The sequence below is a fragment of the Ammospiza caudacuta genome, chromosome 3 (genome assembly GCF_027887145.1).
Source record: "Ammospiza caudacuta isolate bAmmCau1 chromosome 3, bAmmCau1.pri, whole genome shotgun sequence".
In the NCBI taxonomy this organism is placed as follows: Eukaryota; Metazoa; Chordata; class Aves; order Passeriformes; family Passerellidae; genus Ammospiza; species Ammospiza caudacuta.
Window position 1 is genome coordinate 45,170,748 of NC_080595.1, and position 25,966 is coordinate 45,196,713.

Genomic DNA, 25,966 nt, shown 5'->3' on the forward strand with positions numbered 1-25,966 from the left:
CCCAAATGTAAGCAATGGTCTCATTTCTAAGTTGGTGTTTCATTCCAGACAAAATTAAGTTTTGGCTGGCTTTGATACTACTCCATTTGCACATCCTGAGTGACCTTAATCTTCAGTCTTCTCTCTACACCAATGTCTCTCCAGGTGTTCTGATGACTGCTTTCATGGCTCTTACCAGAAAGATGCTGTTATTAATGCAGCTGTGCAGGATATGCTCAAGCACTGTGTTGCCTTCAGTGCTGTGCCACTCTGTGCTGTGAGCTCAGGAATGCTCCTGAGAGCTCTGGGCTATAATTGTGTGGCTGTCCATGCTTTTGCAGGACCTGAACTATTACCAACTTATGTGCAAAACTCTTCAACTCTTCAGAAAGCTTGAAGCCCCAAGAAACCATAGGACAGTTTTCAGCACAATCAGTCGAGCTGTACTACAGTGACTTGAGACAGTTTGCACTTTCACAACACAGAGCAGGGCTTCCAACTACCCTGCTAGAAATTAAGTCCTGTGATAACAAAACCACTTCCAGGTACAGCATTCTCTGCCTGCTTATTTGAGTACTTTCAATGCCTAAATGATTTCAAAAACCCCACAGTGGGCCCCACAGAGTCACAGGTAAGCAGCCATGAATGGTTGGAGCAGGGGAAGGGAATATGTAACTGAAGTCAATTCTGCAGGGAAACACACAAAAAAGCCTTTTCTGGAGATACTGCCATAGCCATAGGATTAGTTCAGCAACGACCACAGTAAAGTTCAGCATTATGGTTTCACTATTCTCTTGCCTCAGCTATTTGCAGTCATACAGTGGGAGAATCCCTGCAGAGGACACTTATTTTTAAACTTCACCAATGATGGCAGACTGCAGGTAGAATTCAGCCTGAAAATCTGCTGCTACAGGCAGTGTGTAACAGACAAATGTGTTCTGCTAGGGCTGACTTTGTTTAAACTGCTTCTGCACCAGGTATCTGAGTTAAACTACTGCATGGGGCTAATAGTTTAAAGTCAGATAAAACACTTAATTTTTGTGCATTTTACCTCAACCACTCAGTCAGAACATGGGACAAACTCCCAATTTGGGTTTATGCACCTGCTGAGAAAGGGAAGTAGGTTTAAATTGCACAGCAAAAGGTTATATAGCTTTATTTTAGCTGACTCCTGTACAGCTCTTCAACATAAACACTGGAGTGGGTTTACAGGAGTCTGCTTTTCTTTGAATGAATGTGAATTTTTGAGTAGCCTGATGAAAATCCTGACAGACTACAATCTTTTAAGTTTTTGAAGTTCCATTACCAATAAAAGATAATTTCACCAATCCAAAAGTTTTTCATCTTTATTTAATAAACTTCCAGAAATGAGATTTGAAATAAAGCTTTCTGAACAAATGCATCTGGCTTCATTACCAGGTTGAAGTAAAAGCTCCTCTGGAGCACAAGAGAGGCTGTCAAGGTCTAGTTACAGCAGTTCTATCACTGTTTCAAGATGCACTGTTATTGGTGACTTCAACTACCTGTTTGCACAGTGCAGAGATGCAGTGAAACAAATCAAGTATTCCATTTGGATGACTCAACTTCATAAAGTACAGCCCATGGAGTAGTCTTGTTTCCAAATGAACTCTTCCAGGTATTCACTCTCCCCGCCGCAGCTGTCAGCACAAGTGTACACCACCAGTGTTCCCCAGTCAATGCTCTCTCCAAGGCTGTCAACCTGAAGGTGATTCAGGAGCTGTGGCATAATCTTCAAGGAAAACCAAAAGGTTTAGAGGCAGGCCACAGACTTCTCCCCTCTCCCCATTTCTCCTGAAGAACAGTCCTGTATTTGGTATAAGAATTTATATTCTCTTACACCAAAATCCCAACTGAAGCTACTATGTATATGGCAGCTCAAATAAACCAGATTTGGAGTTCTAGGTAAGTTTTATTTGGCCTTATAAGACTTCCCTGATTTGTGAGCCTCCCACCATTTGAAATTCCATTAGTAACTATGTTTTCTGCCTGTCCATGACATAAGTGTGTTCATCATACATACACCTATAGAATTCAAAGTTCTGCAGCTGAATGCTTCCAGCCAAACTTACTTATAATGCACACAATGAATTGAAAGAGCACTTCTTATAAGAGTAAATAAAGGCTCTGTACAATCATTTAGTGTAGTTAGTTTGTTGCAACTTCAACCTTCTTGCTCAATTTACAAGCCAACAATTAGATCCTGAGTCCGAAATAACATTACCTGTATTATTTTTAAATGAGCTTACATACCTGGAATTCAAATATCCTTTTGGCACCACACACACAATTTGGGATATCTTTTTCTTCAGGCCTATTTTCACCTGACACCCAGAGTGGACCTTCTCCTCCTCTGCAGTATCTAATAATCTGAAACACAGCAGAAATTTAAGTTCTTGTGACTATCCTTTCATCTTGCTATAAAATAGGTGTTTAGTGACACAAAGCTGTAGATAGAGCAGAAAAAGGTCAGTTCTTTAACAACCATGGCAAAATATAATTTGCAAATGCAGCATTCTAAATAAGACAGGTTGCTTATATAAGTTTTCTTAACTATGTGAATCATGCAAGTATTCATACCATATTTTTTCAGTGATCCAGGGGATCATTGGTAATTCTCTAACCAAGGGATTCAGAAATGCAAGGTTGTGTATGTTACAGTCTTGAGAAGAGCAGCTGGAAAATTAGCACACAGACCTGCACACTGTTAGGAATGCCATTCAGATCTTTCTGTCTGCAGTTCTGCAGCTAAATACAAGCAGACTAGCCTAATGTTCCAGAAGGTATTTTCATATCCTTTGTTTTTCAGTTATTAGCAAATCACACATGATCAGCAAAAGGACACTGGGACAGATCAGTCAGTAGAGATGGTCAGAGAGGGTGAGGCACATACCTAAGGCAGAGAAGGGAACAGACTCAAAGTCTCCTACTTTCTGAGTGTGCACCTTAACCCCTCAGCTACCAGGCAAAACATGGAGAGAATTTCTTCTTCACCACTTTGATGGATTAAGGACTGTATCTTCTCTGAATGAAACCAGGGACCATGGTTTTGTTTGACAATGTAGCTTTTTAGCCTTTTGCAGTAAGAAATAGCATGGGGGAAAGATTTCTGTTTTAAATAGCAGAAATTTTAAAGCCATCCTTCAACCTTTAAAAGAGCCAAGCCACCCCCCAATGCAGCTGGTGACACTGACAGAGCTCTTCTCTGCAGTTTTTGTTCTAGCAAGGCTGCAGGCTGGGGAACAGTGCAGTGGTTCCCCATGTCCTTTGGTTTGAACCATGTCTCAGGATGGTGGCTCCTTCCACACTGGGGGAGATTCAGCACCCTTGTGCCACCTGATCCTGACCAGCAGCTGTTTAAGGTGGCTGAGCAGGTGCCAAACTCTTACTTGGGCACAAATTAAGTTCAGCACATAAGGAAGATGAGAGGGTGTAGGTTAGGTGTGTAGAGGATGAGGAGGCATCCCTGTTTCTAACTAGTACAAAAGACTGCATGTGCAGCAGGATGCTGTGTCAGAACCACTACTTTCAAAGGCTGCGCCATCTTCTGACCTGCTCTGGCTCAGCAGCTACTCGTTTTTTAAACATTTGGAAGATCTTTTCTTCTGCAGTCTCGTGTTTTGCCATTGCTTCCAATGCCTCTTCATCTAAGGACTGAAATGCTTGATCTAAGCAAGAAAAAAGAACAGTAAAACTTACAGGCTCATACAAGACACTAAAAATTAAAAACAGTATTAGCACGTGTAAATTTATTTTGCTTCATAAGTGATTCCTGGCATAAATCTAAGATTTTTTTTATTTTCATGGCACGTTAAGATTTGGTCACACACAGGTCTGTTTACTAGTTTTAGCTGCATTTTAAACATAGATGCTAGTATTGAATACTGGAAAGGGAAGGAGTTAATCTGCTGAAGTTTATGGCTCCCAGCAGATATCACTGAGACTACAGAACTTTCAGGACACCACATTTGAAAAAGGCCTGCATGCTGCTCATGTGCCAGGCTTCAGTTTTTAGCACTGAAGAGTGTATCTGTTACACTCCAACAGCCACATCAACCGGGGCCACTAAACACTCTTGAGACAGCTTTGGACCACAGCAAGGGACCACCAGGAACCCAGCATCCTTCCCTGGCACCACCACAAACTCTCCACCCTGGGTGTCTTCAAAGACACTGTGGTTGCAGCAAACCCACTGTGAATTTAGGAGGAGCAGGGAGGAAGGAGCCTGCACTTCAACTGCACCTCAAGAGTTAAAATATCCTCAAACCAGTTCTCTGCAAGCATAGAGAAGAAAATTTTATTTTCCATAAAGTAAGACAAATTGTACTAAGTCAAGCCAAGACAATCTAACAATGTGCTGATTTCAGCAGCATCCAGCAGCAAGGTGCTCAGTCCAGTCCTCACTTGAGATGTTCCTGACCTATTGGAAGCACACAGGGACACAGTGTAACTCCGAGCTATCTGCAGCAACAGCTGCTTCAACAGCTCCTGGGGTCAGAGCTTAGTAAGTCTCTCCCAGAAAAGCAACTTACATTATGGGATGTCTACAACAAACTAGCATTGCAAATGACTGCACATTTAGCCTTTTTTCACCAGAAGTTTACAAGGAACACTTAAAAATCACAGTGTTTGATATTTTAAAGATGTGACAGGCATAACCAGGAAGAATTACAGGCAGCATGTTATTTCTGACCTGAAGTGCCTGCAGCTCCAAGTTCCTCTTGTTCTTTTGCATCCTTTGATGTATCTTCAGCTCCTTGTTCATCATCAGTGGTGTCAGCAGGAAATTCTGGTTCCTCAGGTTCTATCAAAATTTCATATTCCGGAAAAAGGAATTCGTTATGCTCTGGAATTGCATTTGCCAAGTCATCTAGAAAACAGAAGACAGACACCACTTCACAACATCATCTCGTATTTCACGTCCTTCTCCCCAAAAGCTACACAGCAAATTGCATAGCCGAAGCATTGCGTGAGCAAGATTTACATCACTGCTAGACCTGACCTGAAGGTAAGAAACACTGTTATGTTAAGGACAGTAGAAAACTGCAACAGGCGTCCTGTTGCTTTGAACCTCTGTAAATCCAAGTGGCGTGGAAGGCAGACCAAACAGTGCTAGCAGCAGCATTTAAGAGCTCGGGAGCTGCGGCTCGGCAGCTCGGGGCAGTATTAACCACGGCTGGCACGGGTGTCAGTTCCCGTTGCAGAGGCCCCCGATGGCGGTGTGTGCGGACCCACCTACGGCGGCGTGCTGCCCGCAGGAGCGGCGGTGCCCGCGCCGCCAGTCCAGCGCCTGGTGCTCGGGCCCGCAGTAGGCGGCGCGGCGGCAGCGCCCGCAGCAGCGCGGCCCGAGGCAGCCGCAGACGCGGCACAGCGCGGCGCCGCTGCCCAGGCGCCGTGGGGGCGCGGGGGCCGGGCCCGGGGGCGGCTCCTCGGGGGGCGGCTCCTCGGGGTACGTGTCGTTCCGCCGCGGCAGCTGGCTCCGGAACACTGCGGGGAGACGCGCCGGTCAGCGGGGCGGCGGCCGGGGCCCTCGCCCCGTCCCTCCCCGCGCGCCCGCGCCTCACCGCGGAAGGGCCCGCCCGGGCCCGCCAGGCCGTAGCAGGAGGCGCCGCGGCAGGCGAACACGAAGAGGGTGCGGTGGAAGGCGTCGGCGCGGCCGGGCAGCGGCGCGTACAGCTGGAGCAGGAAGGCGCAGGGCTGCTGGCAGCGGCCGCAGCGCAGAGCGGCGGGGCCCGGCAGCCCGGCCTCGCCCAGCCACGCCGGCCGCCCCCCGACCTTGCTGGGGAAGTAGGTGCTGTGCAGCCGCCAGGCAGCGCCCGGGCCCTCCGCCGCCGCCGCGAAACCCAGCTCCACGCCGGGAGCCATGCCGCTTCCCGTCCGCCAACACGCACCGAGAAGGGCGGGCCAAGCACCGGCCCCGCCCGGCCCCGCCCCAGCTCCGTTCCGGGCTCAGCCCGCCCCGGCTCCGCCTTTGTAACGCGGCAGCAGGGAGCGGACTGGGAAAAATAAAAACCCTGGAAGACGCGGGAAGAATTCTGCCGCCCCAAGGGACAGCGCAGTAAGCGGTGAGACGGGGGGAAGAGACGACAGACACGTAATCGACGGTGCTTTAATTCAATGTTTAAATATAACATTCATTAAGTAATTAAAATAATGCCAAGCTGCCTTAGAAAAAAAACAACAAAAAAAAAAACCAACAAAACCAAAACCAACCCAAACACAAAATACCAAAACACAAGACCCAATACATTTATCAGTTCTGGTTATTGCCCAAGGTTTGATTTGTGCTCTTCATTCATGAGGGCCTTGACTTACATTTAGCCAGCCAGCAACGTTTTCACCTAAATATTAATTTTAATAGCAAGTCTTTTTATTCCCTGTTACATTTTCACATCCACGAAATACTTGAAACCAATCACATTCCTTGTTACAAGTCTAGAAAAATGTATGTAGGTAGCCATTGCTGTGCACATCTCTTTCAATATTTATTAAAAAAAGAGACAATGTTTAATTTGTTTGAAAAAACAAAACACGGTGAGGATGTACATACACCTCTAAGCCCCTCAGCAGCAATTCCTAAGTGGTAATGGAGAGCTGTCCAGCTGAAGAAACACCTCTGTGACTCCCACGCTTGCAGGCTGGCTGGGCAGGAAGGGAACCGTGTCTGTTCCTATCCCTGCTCCCGTGGGGCAGTGGTCCATGTTCTCAGCAGGAGCTTACATCCACTCTCAGCATCAGGGACCACTCAGAGTCGTGCAGCCACAGGTTTCTGTACAGGTATCCGAGCATCTAACAAAAAACCCCACACTGAATATTTCTGATCAACATGCTGTAAACACCATGCCAATAAACTACTTCCTACTTTACTGCCCTCAGTCACTGGATTGCACAGTATGTGAAATAAAGAAGGGATATTTCAAAGCTGCAGCTAATGATACCAGAAAAAGCGTTGTAAAAAATATTACTGAGATTTTTATGCAGTTAAGTCTATGGAATTACTAGCTAAAATCACTACATCTAACAAATTTGCATTGTCCAAAGTAATTTATAACTTGAGAAGCTCTCTTCAAATTGATTAGAGAACACTTACCAAACATGTCCAGGATTTTACTAACAGCCTCTTGATTTACATTGTAAGTGAATCCACTGGGCCTACAATTATAAAAATAAAAAGTTTACTCAAAAAATATACTTTATTCCAGTAATTTCTACACAAATAATCAGAATTAAACATTTTCATAATTACATAATGTTTTTCATTATACCAGCATACATATCAAATTGAAGGACATGTCAGACTTCTACTCTAGAACAGTCATAGTTTCTTTACCTTTTCTCTTGTTCACAGTCCCCAAATTCTGCTGCACTCAATTTATTCCTTTTACTTGAAAGGTGAATTTAGCTATAGACATTTACCTTAACCTAATCATTTAACGAACAGAGGCAGAAGGAAATAGCTCAGGTCATCAGCTGCCAACTGTGTTCCATGGAACACTCAAGACACTGCAGGGACTTGTTCTATTGGGGACTTCCAGGATCATACTTTTAAACACAGTAAGGAGCACCACAACACAAATTCATTTCATAACAGAATAACACATAATGCAGCAACAGGTGCATTTTAATCTTAGGCCTATAAACCATGAACTGTGTAAAAAGACTCAAATGATTAAGGTTTCAATTTAATTGCTTTGACATCAGTTCAGTGCTGAAGTTCCCCAAACTACTGGTATTCCTGATTATTGCTTACATTGCCTCACAAGGTTTACTGTAGCACACAGTGTTACAAATAAGCAGTGCTGTTCTTTTCTTATCAGAAAGAAAAAAAAGGGAGGAAGGTTGAAAACCAAAAGGTAAAGCGAATCAGAAGCAGCCTAATAGTGAGTTAATGAATTTTGTTAGGTCCCACAGGAGTCTTTCCACTATGAGGGCATGCCATTCCACTTCCACATCATGTACTGAAAGGAATCATTTGGTCTTCTCTGTGACTCCAGTCAACCTCTGGTGCTCAGGCAGTTGGGGTTCTGCTGTTCTCCTAGGAGCTCAGACATTAAGAATTGCCACTAAGATTTCTATACACCAGGTATCTAACTTTACTTACATTTTCTTCTTCTTCACTGCACCCAGTTGCACAAGAGCTGATAAGGCATTTTTCTGCATGTCAGAAGACAGTGCTTCATAACATTGTGTACTCCCTATGGAGAAGGTAGAAACACAATTAAAATTTTTATAATTTTCAATTGACAGGCTACTCTTGTAAAACCATATTGAGTAACAGCTGTACACACCCTTCTCAAGAAGTTGAAAAACAAAGTTGCGGACTCCAGGTATAAACTGCTTCTCAGTAAATGCTTCTTTCATTTCCTTTGAGAGGTATCTGAAAATTAACTAACATTTTCAAGAAAATGAGCATTCCTTTCTTTTAGATTGTCAGCTTGTAATGAGTTATAAATAGATGTGTCCTTGTAAGTAATACTATTCCACTTTGAAAAGCATAGGAGAGGACCTCAAAAGGTACCATTGCATAGGGCATCTGAAAGTTTTATTACTGTTTTACAGGTAAGAGAATCCCAATGTGAAAATAAGACTCCATATTTCCATAATATTTCCATAATAGCTACCTTAGACATTAATTTTACATTCTTATTCTTACAACTCAAAACAGTTCAACTTTTTTAAAGCAATACCTGTTCTGAAGATGAGAAAAAATGGGCACATCAGTACACCTCACACATCAGACCACTGACTACATTCCATTATGTTGAACACCTCCAGTCTCACCAATCTTATAGTGATTTAGCTGAGATTTTATCCTTCTGGGTTTGTATGTATTACTTACTACAGGAATGTAAATGTTTCATTTTATTAAAACCTTGGGAAAACCAGAAGAATTTAAAGAGAAATGGGTGGAATTAATTATTCCCTTAAAAGCTCCCACATAGGAGATGCAAACTCATTTCCAGACCTGGCAGGACAACCCACATAAAATGAATTAAGCAAGAGCTCCTCATAAAAAAGAACAATGAACCTGGTAGCAGCACACTCCCTATGAATCTTATAAAGACACAATGAGCCATCACATCACATAGCAGTTACTGCTTTGGCAAATTGGACAACTCTGAGCCAAAAGCTAAAACTGGGATCCTTGGGGAAGGGTGGGTTTAAGATTTATTACTGCTGTTTCTTAACTTTTGTATTTCTCAGCCTATTTACACAGAGGTATCACAGCTCTATTACTTTCCCTACAAAACACAGGAAAAAAAAGAGATCATTTTCTGAAGGACAACATACCTGATAACCTTCCACAAAAGGTCTGAACATAGCTGACAAGAAAGACACTGTACCACTTCCTTTGTCAGTAGGGTAAATCTCCTGTTGACTCGTTTGAATGGCATCACATTTTGTGAGTAGAAAACATCCTTCCTCAAAATCCTGGGCAAGAAATGCATAACTAAAATTCTAACATTTACAGAAGTGCAGCTACCATTTCCCACAAAATCAACAACAGAAACCACAACAGGGCACCACATTCATTTCTGAACTCAGTTGTCAAGAGACTTGAACCAAAATTTTCCTGTCTCCCAAAAATACCTATATAAAAAGGCAGTGGGAACATGTTCTTAAACACAGCAGTTCCTCAATGCACAACAGACCTTGACCCAAAGGAAGTGGCTGTGGCTGCTATTGCAACAGCCAGCCTGAGCTCCCTCAGGATTTTGTCAAAACATGGTCAGGTTGTCCAGTTTAGGGTTTTTTCCTGGGGGTGTTTTTTATTCATTTACCTATTTTAAAACGAAAGGTTTGCCTTTATCTCATGTCCAGTGTTTGCAATAAATGATAATACAGATCACTGACCTGCCCTCTACCAAACAGAAAACAAATGGCCAAAAAGTTACAAAGTATGGAAATGTCAAGGTCAAAACCATTTTACTGCCAAAATGGGCAAAAGGGGAACAGATTACACAAAGGGATGGGAGAAGGACATGACAGCAAATGAATGAATAAAGTGGTGAGTGGGTGGCTAAAAGATCCCTTAGCATCACAGCAACTCTTTCATCAGACTCCAGCAAAGTCAGTCACAGCCAGCACCTTCCTGCTCCCTGATACTTTCTGCTATTTCAAGAAAGTTGCAAGAGGCAAAAATTGTCAACAAATAGAACTTAACAGTGGCAGTCAGCCTTTAAAAATGGCCCAATTCTCATCTATATAAAAATCGATGGAATTTTAATATATTTGCAAGTCTTGAACATTCTTGTGAAAATGATACTCTTTTTTAAGGCAGGAAAGATCATAACTATCACCACCATATACTTGTCCTCAGCATTGATAAAAATAACACATAATCAGTTTAAAATCCAATAAAAACTACACATACCATTTTATATTGGGTGTGAGGCTGAACCAGCTTTTTAACTGATAAACTTGTTTTCACCTGCATTTCAAGCAGGCTGGACCAGAGCCAGCCCTGACCCAGCAGGTTTGTGTACAAACTGACAGAGCAAGTGCTGCAGACAGCCAAGGGCTGCCTGCAGTTTTCCCAGCTTGCCTGTATCCAGCTGTGCTAGGGGTGCACACAGGCACACTGAGCCCTGGAATAAGGCAGTGTGCAGGAACAATACTGGCTTTGTATGACTGATGCCTGCATGGGGCAGGAGGTAAAATGAGGGGAAACTCTTTTCAAGCAAAAAAGGATGCAAGTAAAGCTTCCAAAGACTCTAAGAGGGAAACTATTTTGCCATTAGGAAAGCTCTCACTTCAAAAACCTTCACAGGCTGCACCTCTGACAGCATTTACACTTCATTGAAAAGACTGCTTTAACACAGATTTTCAGATCTGTGCTGGAAGACTGGTAGCTTTACGTAAAAAAGCCAAAATTGTGCTACAGCTCATTTTAATAACTCAGAATTGGGCAATTTAATTATTTTTATTTTTTTTACTGGAATGGAGAAAAAAATTGCATTGACAACCTTGTGGATTCAGACAATATTTCGCAATCAACATAATGACCCCCTTTTTAGTTCTCCCACTTATAGATCAAGGTAATATCCCGGTAGGTAAACAAAGCACTTGTTTAGCAGAGCCCTGGAATCATGCTATTTTAATTGGCTGCATTACTATCAGTATTTTTGTATAAGGGATATTTTTACCTTCAATGAAATGCCAGGAAAGAAGATGAACTCATTAGAAAAAACATCTCTCAAGAAGTTGAAGCAGCTATAGACTTCCTCTGAAAAAAATATTGTAAATGCAAGTGAAGAGCCATTTACTCCTTATTTAAGAGAGTACCTACTTCAAATAAAATATGGACTTGGCATTTGAAGCATACATACAAAGGTAGAAACCAAACAGAACAGCAAGTACTCAAAGCACTTGATTCAGCTGTAAAGAAAAGGAAAGAGCGGGGGCTTGCAGCTTCTCAGAACATGCATTAGATGCCACAATCAAATCCTACAAAAGGATCAAAGGGTAAACAAACAAAAAAAAAGGCAAGCAAAATATCCCCAATGCCCTCCCAACACATCCACCTTATCCCAAGCGTAACAGTCTCAGATAGCTGCCACTAGCAGTCACAGGAAGCTGGTGCTCCTCTCCCAGCCGAGGGCACAAGGAGCAAAGGCAGCAGCTCCCAGAGCCCCAGGGTACCTTTTCTGAAGCTGGGTGCCATCTGCAAGGCGACTGCCACCAGGGCCGGGCGCACGAAGACGTTCAGCAGCTGGTTCCTGTACGTGGCACACATGAGCACAGCCAGCGCGTGCCTGAAGACGATTTCCCCTACGGCTCCATCTTCCACTCCCTTGTCATTCAGGACCACATGGCCATCGACAAGGCCAGCGATGTTGGAATGCAGGGTGAGGCCAGACAGGACTGCTTTTTTGGCACACAGGTTATCTAGGAGGAAAATACAACACTCAGGAAGTTGCAAAAGGGAGCATAACTCTATTGAAACAGCCCAAAATGCACCAGTATTTCAGACACTACACCAAACATTCAGTTAGAGAGCTGTTCCAATAGAATCCCATACCAGGAACTGGCAAACTAGGCATAGTATGACATGGTGAGAACAAATTTCAGACATTTCTATAATTAAAATGCTTAGAATTCATCCACTTACTAACAACTGCAAATTGTAATTGTTCCTTTGTCTCTGGAACAAATATTCTGAGCCTTCAAATGGAAAAAGGATATATCTATTTAATGGAAACATTCATTAGTAAGGAAACAGAGACTATGCTTCTGCTTAAGCATTTCTGACACTACAAGTTTTGAATCATAGATACAAATCTTTTTATAAATTTTTTTCATCAACTCTCATACATAAGCAATGCCTCATCCCAAAATAAATTTATAAAAATTCTTAGCATAAATATTGTTACATAACATACCTACTCAACGAGAAACATTCCCTGCACAAATTGGAAACAATTTGACAAGCAAGCAATAAAAACTTCATATTTAACACTAAAATACACTTTATATGTTCATTGCACCACAGGCATATCAAATCAATATAGCCTCTGACAGAAAAAACCCATCATATTCCTTTCCTTGAATACAGATTCCATGTAGAGTCTCCTTTCATCTTATTTATTCCTTCAACCTACTTTGTTCAAGTTTTGCTAAAGCTCCCAAGTTTCTAATGCAATAGGAAGCAGAAGTCTGTGCAAGTAATTTTTACACTTCCTGTTTTGAATATAAAATTTTGCAAATGTTCTGCCTGTAACGACCAACCAGCACGACAAGGGCAGAAATAACCAACTGTTTGGAGACCAGAATGGAGAGCATACATGCAGTTGCTGGCATCAGCAAATTGGCCTTTAAAATGTATTTCTTCTTTCAAACTGACAATCCAAACCAAAACAACAAAGCCAGTATGCAACTGATGCTTCGAGCACAGACAGCACACTCCAACAAAATCCACTCAGCTGTCGTCACTCCTCCATTTCAATACCATGCCTATTTGCTATTCCCTGACTACATGACAACTCTACTAAAGTAAATGCTTACTCACTGTTGCTAAGAAAATAAACAAAATAAATAACCAAATCTGGATGTGGTATGTTTTTCAGTTTACTGTGTAGTAAGACTCTAAATGTTGTTCAAGTATTGCCATGAAATTCTTGCTTTTACTAGTCTGGCAGAAGCAGACCTTGCCTGCATTCCCTGAATGAAGTTTTTTTTTTTTTTTTCCAGAGGTGACAGAGTTCTTTTATACCAGTAGCCTGCTCCTATTTCTTTATTGCAGTAGTGAGAGAGATCCTTGATTATACACAGGACTACAAAAGCAAAGATTCTTGACTTAAATCTACCTACAGCAGAAAGGTAAATGTACTTGCATTGCACAATGCAGTTCTTTGTTAGCTTTACCACTTACATCCTGAGGCTCTAAAATTGCCTGTGTCACTCTGGCTCACAGAGAGAAGTTTCAAACAAAGTTTGAAAGCACAATCAACATTTCAGCAGCCAATATATACACTATACACACACACACATACATATATAAGGGGGGGTGTATATAAATCATCGTTTCTGGACATAAAATGAAATTTAAAAATAAACAGACAACTGAGAGTTTTGATTTCCTCCACCCATTTGTTTCTGCTAATTTTTTGCACCAGTAACAACTTACACTGTAGTCAGTACCAAGCAGGAAATGTAGCATTACACAGAGTTAAGTGGTGCAAATCAGACAACTGCCTGTGACTTACACACAGTTCAGAAACACACACACTACACAAACCATAGTACTCTGACAAAGTACCTTATAATTTCCCTCTCACATGATACAACATTAAAATGTCTGTTCTGTTTCCACCTGTTTTTCAAAGTATTATCTTCAACAGGCTCAGTCAAACCTGTCAGATTTCAGCAGGATTTTTAGTATATCCTAAAATCCATTTATAACTCTAAGAATTCTGTAAAGCTGTTACTGTACATTGCTTCCATAGAAGTATAATTTATTTTTCATAAGCAACAAGAGGAACAGAAATAATACTTTCTCTGCATACCAGGCCATTCAATGAATCCTCCAAAAGTCTGTGTTAAGCCTTTAAGCCACAGAGTCTTTTCTATTAGAAGCTCAAATTCCACAGCTGGCAAATTCTGGAGCAGGACAGCAGCAACTAGCACCCATGGGCTCAAAACCATGTTTTCTATTTGCAGGAGCTCCATTTTATAAGCTACGTCACTGACAAATTCTTGGATATCCTCAGATGGCTTTTGGGGAAGATGCCTGAAAAAAACAATGCAATTTAAGGTAAAGAGCTCAAAAAGTCTAATAGAAATAACATCCCTCTTTATTTCTTTCATATTGTTCCCAGATCTGTCACTTTACAGCATCTAGCATCTGCAGGGTGATTCTGTGTGCTATGTAAAACAGAAGTATAGAGCAAAGCATGAGTAGCTGCATGACAGTACCTGAAGCACAGACCTTTGTACTGATGCTGTATATTTGCTGTCTTCAAACAAAATTCAAAAGCATTATGTTTTACAGAAAAAACTGCAAAGGCAACACAATCCAGTCACAGCTACAGCTCTCCCTGACATATGGTCACTTAACAGCTTGCGGGAATAATGCAAGAAGTGAGAGAGAGACGAAAATTTTAAGTGGCAAAAGCACCACATTCTCAGGAATCACAGTTTTGCCTGGTTCATGCAGCACCATTACATTTTAAAGGGGCATCTTCTCAACACAGTGAAAGCCACAAGGAGCAATTCATTTCAGAAACACCCAGTCACAAGCACAATAAGCCTCTGCTCAGACCAAACAGGTTCAGCAGTTTGAACAGTCAGATGGAGGGAGGTGAGAGAACATGAAAACAAAGTACAAGAGAACATCTTAGTTAGTTCACATAGATGTAGACTAAACCAACGTTTTTCCTGTGCATACACCATGGAAAGATGCAGTACCTGGGAACCAAATTGTATGGGCACCGATTGATCCTCCCAGATGCCAAGGTTCTAAGGGATACTGGCTGGCCAACGTAGATATGTATGGTACCAAAATTGTCACTGAGGATTCTCCTGGCTTTTAACAACCCCTATGAAAATGAGAAGAGGAAAACTTAAATTCTGGTGCTACAGGGTGCGCACACATCCACTTATGTTGTGTTCTTAAGGAATTTACATACAGATGTAGATTCTTTGGGCTTTGGGACTCCTAGGAGTTCATATGCATAGAGAGATTCTTCTAATATCCTCTCATAGCTGATGCTGATGGGAACAAGGTATGTGTCAAAGACTTCGCGTTTGAAAAAGGGTTCCATCACAATGCTGAGAAGACCTGCCAATCGGAAAAAAAACATTAATCACCTGTCTCTTTCAAAGAGGGAAAAGCAACTGCAATTTAACTTTGAAAAGGATATCGTTGTATTTTAGAAACTGCTAATAGGTGTGCACTGTGCCTGCTCTCTCTTCAAGCAAGCAGAAACAAAAGACATTGCCCAAGCCTTAAAACAGAGGGTAAATGGAAGCAACACTTGGACAGCTGTTTGTGCTCTTTTCAGCAGCACTGCTCTGTGCTTGCACAGCATCTTCCTTCCAAAGATTCCCTGTTACTTTTACAGTTAGAACTACAATATTTCCCTGCTGGCCAGGGGATGCCTATTGTCTAGGAAGAAAATGTTGAAGAGTTATTGAATTTAGCACACAATGGGGCAAAGGGAACAAAAGCAGCAGAGTGCAAGTGAAGTCTATTGCTGTTCTTTGTATGGCCTCGGAACCCAGCCATGGTGTTTTCCATACTCTGAGACTTCCCCAATTTCCCTCTACATTAACATCCCTTCCTATCCAAAGAACTTACAAAGCACATGGCCACTAATGAAAACACTAATAATATTACAAGTTCCAAATCTTCAATAAACATACCAAATTTTGGAGTCAGAGTCTTGGCAGTGCGGCTTCTAGTCCCCTCAAGGAAAAATTCAATAGGGGCATAGCCACTCTTCAAAAGTAAAACATACAAACAAAATCTAGTCAGAAAAAACATTTCTTCTTTATTGCCCATAAATAGTTTTAAATACTTCAAATGTAAGTAAGTTGGTTTTTATAATGAAAGACAAACATATCTAACTTCATTTATCTGTAAGCCTACATTCATCCATTCTATTTTTCATACCATATAGTTTAATTAACAAAAATATTGAGTATTTCATGAGCTATGGGCAAACAATACAAAGCAGCTGATGAGGAGTAATTTGTTTATCACTTACTGAACTGTGTAATAATAACAGAGTGCATACATGGTCTTCACCTACAGCACCTGAGGTAAAAAGCACTTACTCAGTGCTTACACCATGAAGACTTTTGGTCACACAGCCAAGACATCCTGCATATCTCACAAGAATTGTTCCAACAGAGTACTTCTTAAGTACACATTCTGAGATCTCAGCAAGTTATTTACCCTTAACATGGTTTTTACATATTCAGCAAACACTGCCCAGTAGAGTCTGTTCCCACCGAAGGAACGTCGCATAAAAAAGGCACCTGCCCTTCGCAGCAGCTCACCAACTATTTTCATTCCAAGGAAATCTGAAAAACAATCAAAGAAACCAAAACCACACACACAAAATTTACTGATTAATATCAGCCAGCAGAGTCAACCACAAAATTTCTATCACACTGATTACCAGAATACAGAAGATCTCTTTCAAGGATTCCTTTGTTGCCAACACATTTATTTGCTTTCAAATTGTCTAGCAAGACTTATATGGACAAGAATGGCATATTATAATATGCTTTCCATTTTTTTTAAGCTGCATTCACTTAGAGCAATTCATTTTTATAATTTAGACGGCCAGAGTTCAGCCATAATGCAGACTACATTTCTGAAGTATGTTGTCTCACTCATCTTTAGAAAAAAGCAGTTCCTACTGAACGTATTCCAGAAGACACAGAAATTAGGCAGCCAGTTAAACTACATTAGACCATCCATGATCCTGACCCATCATTGTGGGGAATGTACACCAAACCAGCTAAAATTATTTTATAGTTTTTCAGTTTTAAGCAATGATAGTCAATGCCTAACTTGTAAAAAGCAGGAAAAAACACTTCATGTTAACAAAGTTGTTATGGAAGCATTTAAAACAAGTCCACACACCAGCTGGCAATGTGCCACTCCAACCTCCTTGCCACCTCAATCCATGAAACACTGGAGAACAGATACTCACTCAGCCAAATAAATTCACATTTCTATAGCTGCAACACTGGCAATGACTGCCCTGAAGATGTCACAGGTGGCAGAAACATCATCCCAACACCAGCTAGATTCCTGCTAATGTACTGTATGAGGTACTGGCAACTGTTTACTTTCCCTTAGCTAATCCCTACAGATCTCTCTGTATGCTTGAAGCCAAGAGATAACTAACAAAGCAAAGGCACTTACCACCTATATCAGGAGAGTCTCTCCTCTCAGCACAAGTGCTCATTTGAGAGTGACTTTGTGAATATCTAACATGATATGCAGTTATGAAATACAACTACAACCATAGAGAACTGTGTTTTCTCCAGAGGAATTTAAAATAATATACACATGCAGGCAGCATCAAGCTAAAAGCCCCTAATTCTTTAGGAGAACTTTGACCCCGAAGCACCCAAAACATTCAAAAAATGTTAATCATTAAAAAAAATCCTTGTAAGCTAAACTAATAATATCTTAAGATACTATTTTGAGGTCCAAAATTCAAAAATACTCTAATCCAAGTCAGCAAAGGATTACACTAATACCTATAACACATGAGCAGATTCTGAACAATACACCACAGGCAAACTGCAACACCTTGATCAAGGCAGCTGTGAAACATGGACTTGTGAATCTAACCTGCATCACCAAGATGCAGCAAACTCAAAGACCAGGGATATCTCATCTTCCAGAGCAAGCCCTTTCTCAAAGCTTTTATTAGTCTTGCTAACTTCTTGACTGGAAAAGCAGACAACAGTAAAGCAGAAAGTTCCAACATCTCTGCTAGGTTACCTTACCTGTGCATGGAAAGGTAACAGTGCTGCACCAGACCTGAGTGGTTTTCTGCCTGCTTAGAAGGCCTGTTTGATACTCCTGACTTCCAAGATCAGGTTTCTAAGTTAAGTGTTGACAGCATCCACATTATCAAAAAGTACATTAACTTGGAAGATGCTGTTCAAGCCCTCAAGAATTGTTTCCTACAAATTTACTGGCTTCATCTGCTTTACAACTAAGTATGCCCAAAATCCTGACCTCTTATATGCCATATCATTTCCCTGCCAGCTCTGTTCTCGGCGTGTCACAAAGTTCTACCAATACTTCAAAGGAATCAGTCACATCAGAAACAAGCACAAGATGTCTGGTACTTTGTATCTGGCTGCTGTGACTGCACTTTAAACTGTATGAAGTGTCACAAGAAGTTCTGCACCCACAGTAGCAGCTGGGCAAGTTCTTGCCTGTTACCAGGCTCTGAAAGCAAATAGAAGTATTCTTTGCCCCAGCCTCAGACCTACAGATGGGCTACTTCTAGGTGAACTTGCTAAGAAAAATATTCACCTTTGACAGGACTCAGCACCAATGAGAAGCTTTCAGACACTATAAGCAACTTACCTAAGAAGGATTTAACAAGATATATTTGGAGCAGAAGTTAAACACAACTACTTATAGTTGTAGCTACCGGAGAATGCTACCAATTCTCTGAATCCTGAAAACATTGTTAAAAAAATACTTGCCTATTCCTGCTGCAATGACAGGCAAGGCCAAGTCATAGGTGTAGAGCAAATAAGACAGCATCAAAAAGTCCACATAGCTTCGGTGGCTGGGCAGCAGCACCACGGGATGCTCCTGAATGGCATGTTGCAACTGAAAAAGAACAGAGCAAACAATATTGTCCCAATATTTACTGACTTTTGAAATTTGCAAATACAGACCTGCACAGGGCTTAAGGCAAACAAAACCCCATTTGCTTGAGGGTTGTTTCTCTGTCCACACAATCAATACCTCTTTCAGCACAGAACCCATTGGAAATTTGGAGCAGTTGTTTCCAGAGTAGCAACCTGAAGCTCACAAGCATCACAGGACTCAAAAACTAGGGACACCCTGTCATGGGATAGTCTAATTCCAATCCCTTTTGATGGGGATGGGAACCAAACCAAATAGGGGCTGTCAGGACTGACATGGCTAACTTCCAGGGAATGCACTGCACCCTCCAGAGCAGCAATATCCTGAAAAGAAATAGGGGGACAACGGTTCCTGGAAACTGAGGAAAACCTAAAGCATCTCCTGCCTCAGAGGTGCACAGTGTTTCACCACACTTAGCTGTATGAGGGTTTTGCTGAACAGCCATGTAATATTATATTGTGACCCCCAATTCAGCTAAATGCATTCTTATTTTATAATATTGGATAGAAAACACTCTCTCAGTGGCTGATCTAACATACTCACAGGCACATGCTATTCCTTATTATAGGAAGCATTTGGAAGATATACAAAAAATCCTGACAGCTGTGTGCCTCTAAAATACTTGCATATCATCTGTCTTTCCTCCCACATTTACTAAGAAACGCACCAATAAACAAAAGTGAGTGCAGTTTTTTTTTTTTTAGAGGGTATTTTTCACATTTGTTATTTGTGATTAGAGCTCTTGTCCATCTGACTGGTCTGAAAATATTTTAACTTTTTCTTCCCACCAGTACTCACTCTCTGCATTCCTTCTTCATTCACACAAACTCTCTGGAAAAGCTGTTTAAATATTTTGCTCAGAGTGAAGGCAAAAAATCTGACAGCTCCTAGTTGCATACGGTGGCCCATCTCATCCAGGATTTCCGTGGCTTCTTCTTGAATAATATCAGGTGATTCTCCCATTTCTTTTGCTAGCTATGGAGAAACAAAACAGCAGTGACAAGTTGTTCCCTTCTCCTTGCCCATGCACACCATTCTAATGTGCCACAGCTACTATGGGAGAACTACTACAATAGTCCACAAGATTTTGTTTTATGTGATAGGTGTGGATCTAATCATACAGGATCTGTTTGGCGCCAGCCAACAAAGCCAACTTAAAGCTGCTTAAAAACCAAAATAACCTTGGATGTCAATGGCGGGGGGAGGATGCAGAACAATCCTCCCCCCAAAAACAAAATCCTCCCCTCATATGAATGTTTTAACTTGCAGCATATTCAGAGGATATTTAAGTTCAAAGAATATTTCCTGTATTATCAGTCTGAAGAAGACTCTGTGCGTTTTTCTTTCAATAGTAAAATGAAGCCTATGTTTGTACAGACAGTCAAAATGTAAATATTTTAAGTGCATTTGAGTTAGAGTTTACAAAGAACCTCAGCCTATCACACTGCCATTTCCTGGTGATGCATTACTTTGGCAATGGAGAGCTGAATTGCATACAAAGCACTGTCTCTACCAACTGTGCATATCAATGATCTTTCTTCTGTTGCCATGCACATTCCCTTTTGAAGTTCCTTGAAATAGACTTAAATAATGGCCATCCCTCCAATTTGGTATTTGAATCTAGAAATATTTAATTGAAAAGTTAAGCCTTTTACTGTTATGGAATAAGGAACATGACTTTTACTCAACATTGAGGAGGAAAGGAAAGGAATGTCAGAAGAAAAAGCCTCCAAAAAAGCTCATCTCCATTTGGAAACCAGTGCTACTTATCTATTATTTCCATTTTGTGACATATAAGAAAATCCATCTCCTCCAATCTACCTCCACACCTTACTATCACATCTACTAGGTCAAATGTGTTTTCTTAAATGCATTACCCATTATCCTACATATTTCCACGTGTATTTAAACTGATTATTTTAGCCACTTAAAGAAGCCAAAACCTGCTTTCACTTAAGCCTGAGAAAATCAGTCTTGCTTAGAAAGCCAAAAAATCCTCTTGTTATTTAGCAGGAAGAGATTGTGTTCTCATCTACCAGCAAAAGGCTTACCACACAGTTCACTTGTGTGATTTAAGGGCAAATCCACTATGGAACTAAGAACTTCCCAAAATCAGAAAGCAAAACCCCAGATCAGTCGCATATAAAAAGCTAAAACAAACAAATGACCGTAACTTCCCACATTGAACTTCAGTAACTACAGCAATTTGGCACAAGAACAAATTCAAGTACGCCTGTGTAAAGCTGAGCAAACCCTGCCCAGGTAGGAGGGACCCTCATCACAGAGAGCTGGGCACATTGCCCAGGACACTCTCAGTCAGAAACTTCCAGTAACCTCTAGTGCAAAACTGGGAACCAGGCTGCAATGGCAGGTCTGCTAACTCCCTTCAACCACTTGATGCAGCCAGAAAATATTCATCAAAATAATTTCCTATCAAGAAAGTACTTCAGAAGAAAACATCACACAAACGTCTTTCTATCAAACCCTCTGTAAAGTATTTTCTTTCAGTAAATTTTTAGAGTCTCTGGAGTTGAAAGATTTTTTTGGCTTTTTAGCAGTCCATAATAGAAACAGAACTACTTTGTGGTGTACAGTGACATACTTTACTTTGTCACATTATAACATATTTTGATGTATCACAGGTAGTACTAGCCATTAAAAGAAACAAATAGAAAAAAATTACAGTAGCCTGTCACTCAAGACTAACCAAAACACCTTAGGTATTTCTACACACTCACAATTATTTTTTATGGCTACTGAAATTAGTTTATACTGTTAATTAACACACACATCTCAGGTATTTAAAGACAGTGCAAAGTATCAGCCAGCCTAACCATAAAATACTTTATTTGTTATAAAGTAGTAGCTGCCCTTCATGTTAGAACAAAAAATATGGTTACATCTTAAACAGTATTTCTAATTCAAAGAATTATCTGTGATATAGAACTCTCATTTTAGTGAAAGTAGCATTTAGGACTTGTTCATAAATGCATCATTAACCTATAAAATTCCTACAAGACACCCCTAAAGTACAAAAACATCTGCTAGGAAGGAGAGTGCTAATGTCTTTCACAATGTTGTTCTGTGGTAAGAACAGTGGAGTATAAGGAGAAGGAGAAAAAAGAAGTCAGGCACACTGGATAAATTAATGATGAAGTGTTCTACATGCAAAATCAAAACACTGTTTCATGAACCTGACAGTTTTAGTGGCAACTCCAGTATTTTCTTTTTCCTACCAAAAGAGTTATTTATTTACTGACCATCTTCCAATCTACAATTACCATTTTAACAAGGTCAGCAACAATCTCTTTTTCCCTGCTGCCACACAAAGCTTGGCTGTGTGATCCACCTCATCCTAGAGCTCATTGTCCAGACTCACCTGCTTGATAACATACTGAACCTGCTCTGAGTGGAGAACAGCACTTTTGATAGCGTTGGGCTTGCAAGGAGAAAGTCCCTTGTAGATCACCGGGGTGTAACATTTCATGGCGTATCTCAAGTCACTGGACAACCGCCTTTCCTCCAAGATATCCTCAAACTCATCTCTCTTCTTTGATGTGAGCTCTTTCTGCTAGGAACATACAAATGAAGAATGAGACACTGTCTCAAGCTGTTTGGTGACCTGCTTGGCTACAGCACCAAAATAATGATATGCACTACTTCTGCAACATTTGGGGGTTCTTCTTAGCTTCCAATAATGTCTGCATGCTACACTCTGTGACTGCAGGAACCAAGACCACCTGCTTGCAAGAGTGATCCAGAAAGAAACCAAAAAGCAAAATAAACAAGCAAACATACACCCCCCAACCCCTCCAAAAAAACCCTCACTCTAATTCCTTTCAATTGCAAAGATCCCCAAATCACCCTATGCTGTGTTACTTAATTCCACACAACAGAAACTGAGAGAAGACATGGGCTTTTAAAGCTGAAGTGCCTTGCCTCCAGCCTCTCCATAATTAATAGGTATTAACTGAAACACTTTTGATTCCAACTCTCACAGCTTCATTAAGACAATGTCATGATTCATATTATAAAAAACCAATCATCAACACACAGAAAATAATCCCTGCTACTTAAAAGTTGTAGCTGGGGCCTTGGTGACTTGAAGCTTTCACACAGCTTGGATGTAAGTTACATGAAACATTATCAGGCAAGAACAAATTAAAAAAATCCCAAATTACCTCACTGTCAGCCACATTAATGCAATATAGTGCTCATGTAGGTATAAAGAGAGCACAGCCTCTGAGTAATCAGCACCACCATTGCTAAGCAGGAAAAACCCCAGGGCACCAAGAACTAATTGTGGGTCCATACTGCTGCAAAAAATTCACACAAAACTCTTCCCTTTGAGCCAGCAGACCCTTGTGCTGGAGAGAGCTGTCTCCTATTATCTCCTGTATCACCACAGTTTGTATGAATGACCCATCAGTCTTCCCAAGAGTGAAACCGTATTCTCCAAGCTTCAAACCAGCAGCAACAGCCACCAGTAAGACAACTGGAGTAAGCCTCTGCTAAATAAACAAAGTATTAGTTATGACCAAGCATATTTATTGGAAGATATTAAAAACAAAAATGCTTATGTCTTCCTCCACAGTTCCACTTGAAGGGTAGCACTGGGAATCTTTTCATTCATTCTAACTCCCCTTTCTATATCTGATCCATGCAGAACCAAACTGATAATTAGGGTAAAACATGCTTCATGAGCTCCTTCAGTGACCTTTTCTGGTGCTGAGTGCAAAGCCTGGCCAGCAAACACACAGGGGAACACCAGCAACAGATAAGCCAAATGCCCAGCCGTGGCAGCTGGGTTTTCAGCCTTGGGAGCGGGAGTCAGGTTTCACTGCCAGCCAGCCACCCAGAGCCACATCAGCAACGCTGTCAGAGCAGCTGACCTTTGTAGAGAGCAAACCTTTAGCTCCCGTCCATTCATCACCACAAGGTAATTCGGTGTAACAAAACAAAACAAATCAGGAATATCTCCACTTAAGAATGACAAAAAATCCTTCAAAGCCTCATCTGTATCAAAAGTCAATTTTGTTTTATTGGAGGACACAAATCCCACTATAATGTTTGACCTTATCAAGTTCTTTTACCCACACAGGACAGGCAAATTGCCTCTACTATAACTGCATTTAGTAGATCGTATAACTTTTCTTTCCACAGCTGCAGTTTAGAGAATTACCTCATAGTAACTGCAGAACAAACTCAGCAGGGACTTTCAAAACAATCCCATACAGGTATTAAAACTTTTAGGGTTTTTTTTTCCTGTATGATTTAGCATTACAGCTTTCAATTGGTTAGTATTTTGCAAGAGCTGAGTAAGCTAAGATCTGTTAAGATGACTGCAAATAGTTTCTATCAGCCATCTGTTGCTGTTGACATCTTATATCAAACCCCTTGATTAAAATAAAACAAAAATAAATCTCTTGTGTTGTATAATGGCAAAAAAAGCTCAGAATAGTAGCAGAAAATGACTCTAAGTATAACCTACTCAGATCAGCATGTGACAAGTCATTGCTCAGAACATCTAAGCAATGTTTATGTCAGTTACAAAAAGTTAAAATCCTGCAATCTGCAACTACATGAAATCCAGACAAAGAAAGGCAGTACTCAGCACGGGCATGATCAGCCACATCAGCAGTCACCACACTGCTACAGCTGCTCCCCAGCACAATTCCTGTGAGCAGAGTTTTGCTAGGGCCATGGCCCACTGAAATATCACCTCTCTGCCTCTGCTCTTCGTCTGAGGTCTTCAGACTTGATGTGCAACTGAATTCTCTCCATGGCAATAGTTATTTTCATGCCCTGTTCTGAAGGAGCACTGAGGGAGCCAAACCACACACTTCACCAAACACTAAAGATTTGCAACTGTGCTTTTACACATTACAGCCAAGCTGTTGTTCCAGCTTCAATTGCCAGCTGGTAGAGAACACACTTGGAAAACACACTGTTGGAAACCCGGACATCAGAAGATCCAGTGGCACGCACTGTTACTGCGACAGTGGTGAAGGGTGGAAGCAAAACAGCAGGAGCCTGGACTCCTCTGCTTTCATATAACTAGAATATGCAATGTAACGATGGTGCTCACGATGCCCTTGGGATCCCAACACACAGACAAGACACAGAAGAGAAGTTCGGGAATCTCTGCCGAAACAAGGAGCAGTTTCCCTCTCTCCCTAGTCCCCTCCTCCAAACGCTAGGAGAGAGGTGGGGTTTAGCACCCCACACCTAAACCTCCCTGTCTGAGGCTGGCGAAGGAGCTGCGGGGAACGAGCAAGGTCAATAAAAGTAATTTTCACTGTGTAACACGGGGAAACCCGCTTCGGCAGCTCCATGCCCACGCCAACCTGCCATCGCGGAGTTCCCCACGGCTGGCAGGACAGGTTGCTGCGGGCTGAACACTGCGGAGCGCCCGGTGCCCGGACCCCAGGACGCTGCCTCCCTCAGGAGGAGACATTCCCAGCGCCCCCAGCCCGGCCGGCCTGCCACGGCAGCTCCGAGGGAGCCGTGCCGCTGCTCGGGATCGGGAGCTCTGGCTGTCGCGACTGTCACGACAGGCAGTGAAGGAGCAGCCGAGGCAGAGAAGGGTGCGCGGGATGGTGAACTGCTGAGGGAAAACGTTCGGTCCCGCCGGGGCCCGGGAGAGGCCTCGTCCCTCCCTCCGGAGCGCGGTTCCCCTTCCCCGGGGACACGAACCGGGGCTGAGGGATGGAGGGGCAGACTGCGCCAAGCGCCGCCATTCCCCTTCAGAGAGAGCAGCGCCGCCGCAGCGCGGGTGAGGTAAGCAGCCCCTTCCCCGCAGCACCGCTCCCGCCGCCGCTGCCGCCTACCGAGTACATGGGCGCCCCTCGCCGCGCCCGCCCGGGCGCCCCCGCCGCCGCCGTCGCCATGGTCCTGCGAGCTCCGCCGCGCCGCCCCGCGCCCCGCTCGCCCGCCCTACCCCGTCGCGCTGCCCTGCCGCCCGCCGCCGCCTCCCGCGGCGCCCATGGCCCCACGCCGCCCCGGCCCGGCTGCCTGGCGCGGTGCGGCGGCGGAAGGCGGGGGCACCGCGCCATGGGCGGCGCCATGTCGGGTGCGACGGGAGCCGCCGGGGGTCACACGCCGGCCCGCCCG

At 42.4% G+C, this 25,966-nt stretch overlaps 2 protein-coding genes across 5 annotated transcripts; both read right to left on the reverse strand.

The window, feature by feature from the left end:
• Positions 1–1,311: 1,311 nt before the first annotated feature.
• On the reverse strand, positions 1,312–5,862 carry PDCD2 (programmed cell death 2). The gene is made up of 6 exons (XM_058802386.1): positions 5,562–5,862; positions 5,233–5,484; positions 4,691–4,867; positions 3,550–3,665; positions 2,251–2,367; positions 1,312–1,729 (listed from the first exon to the last, which is right to left on the reverse strand). Exons 1-6 carry the CDS (start codon positions 5,860–5,862, stop codon positions 1,565–1,567), a joined length of 1,128 nt encoding a protein of 375 aa, XP_058658369.1. The 3' UTR covers positions 1,312–1,564.
• A 264-nt stretch (positions 5,863–6,126) lies between these two features.
• GNPAT (glyceronephosphate O-acyltransferase) lies at positions 6,127–25,920 on the reverse strand. Of its 4 annotated transcripts, none has more exons than XM_058801342.1 (16): positions 25,684–25,920; positions 22,233–22,424; positions 19,652–19,828; positions 18,685–18,814; positions 16,397–16,524; positions 15,862–15,937; positions 15,126–15,277; positions 14,905–15,035; positions 14,004–14,227; positions 11,641–11,886; positions 11,145–11,224; positions 9,289–9,429; positions 8,286–8,385; positions 8,099–8,192; positions 7,088–7,149; positions 6,127–6,786 (listed from the first exon to the last, which is right to left on the reverse strand). In XM_058801342.1, exons 1-16 carry the CDS (start codon positions 25,918–25,920, stop codon positions 6,743–6,745), a joined length of 2,214 nt encoding a protein of 737 aa, XP_058657325.1. In that variant the 3' UTR covers positions 6,127–6,742. The 4 variants fall into 4 exon arrangements, with proteins under 4 accessions (XP_058657325.1, XP_058657328.1, XP_058657329.1 ...); XM_058801345.1 differs by having other exon boundaries at positions 19,652–19,824; positions 25,684–25,775; XM_058801346.1 differs by having other exon boundaries at positions 19,652–19,824; positions 22,233–22,421; positions 25,684–25,771.
• Positions 25,921–25,966: the final 46 nt, after the last annotated feature.

What these genes read in the sequence shown, in the direction of transcription:
- GNPAT (XM_058801342.1), bottom strand. Translation starts at nt 25,920, where the DNA reads ATGGCGCCGCCCATGGCGCGGTGCCCCCGCCTTCCGCCGCCGCACCGC. An exon ending in AGCCCAAAGAATCTACATCT is followed by an intron (nt 15,036 to 15,125) that starts GTATGTAAATTC and finishes TCATTTTCATAG; the next exon opens with GGGTTGTTAAAAGCCAGGAG. An exon ending in GGCACCCAGCTTCAGAAAAG is followed by an intron (nt 11,225 to 11,640) that starts GTACCCTGGGGC and finishes TATTTTTTTCAG; the next exon opens with AGGAAGTCTATAGCTGCTTC.
- PDCD2 (XM_058802386.1), bottom strand. Translation starts at nt 5,862, where the DNA reads ATGGCTCCCGGCGTGGAGCTGGGTTTCGCGGCGGCGGCGGAGGGCCCG. An exon ending in CCCGGGCGGGCCCTTCCGCG is followed by an intron (nt 5,485 to 5,561) that starts GTGAGGCGCGGG and finishes GTCTCCCCGCAG; the next exon opens with TGTTCCGGAGCCAGCTGCCG. An exon ending in AAAGGATATTTGAATTCCAG is followed by an intron (nt 1,730 to 2,250) that starts GTATGTAAGCTC and finishes TTTTCCTTGAAG; the next exon opens with ATTATGCCACAGCTCCTGAA.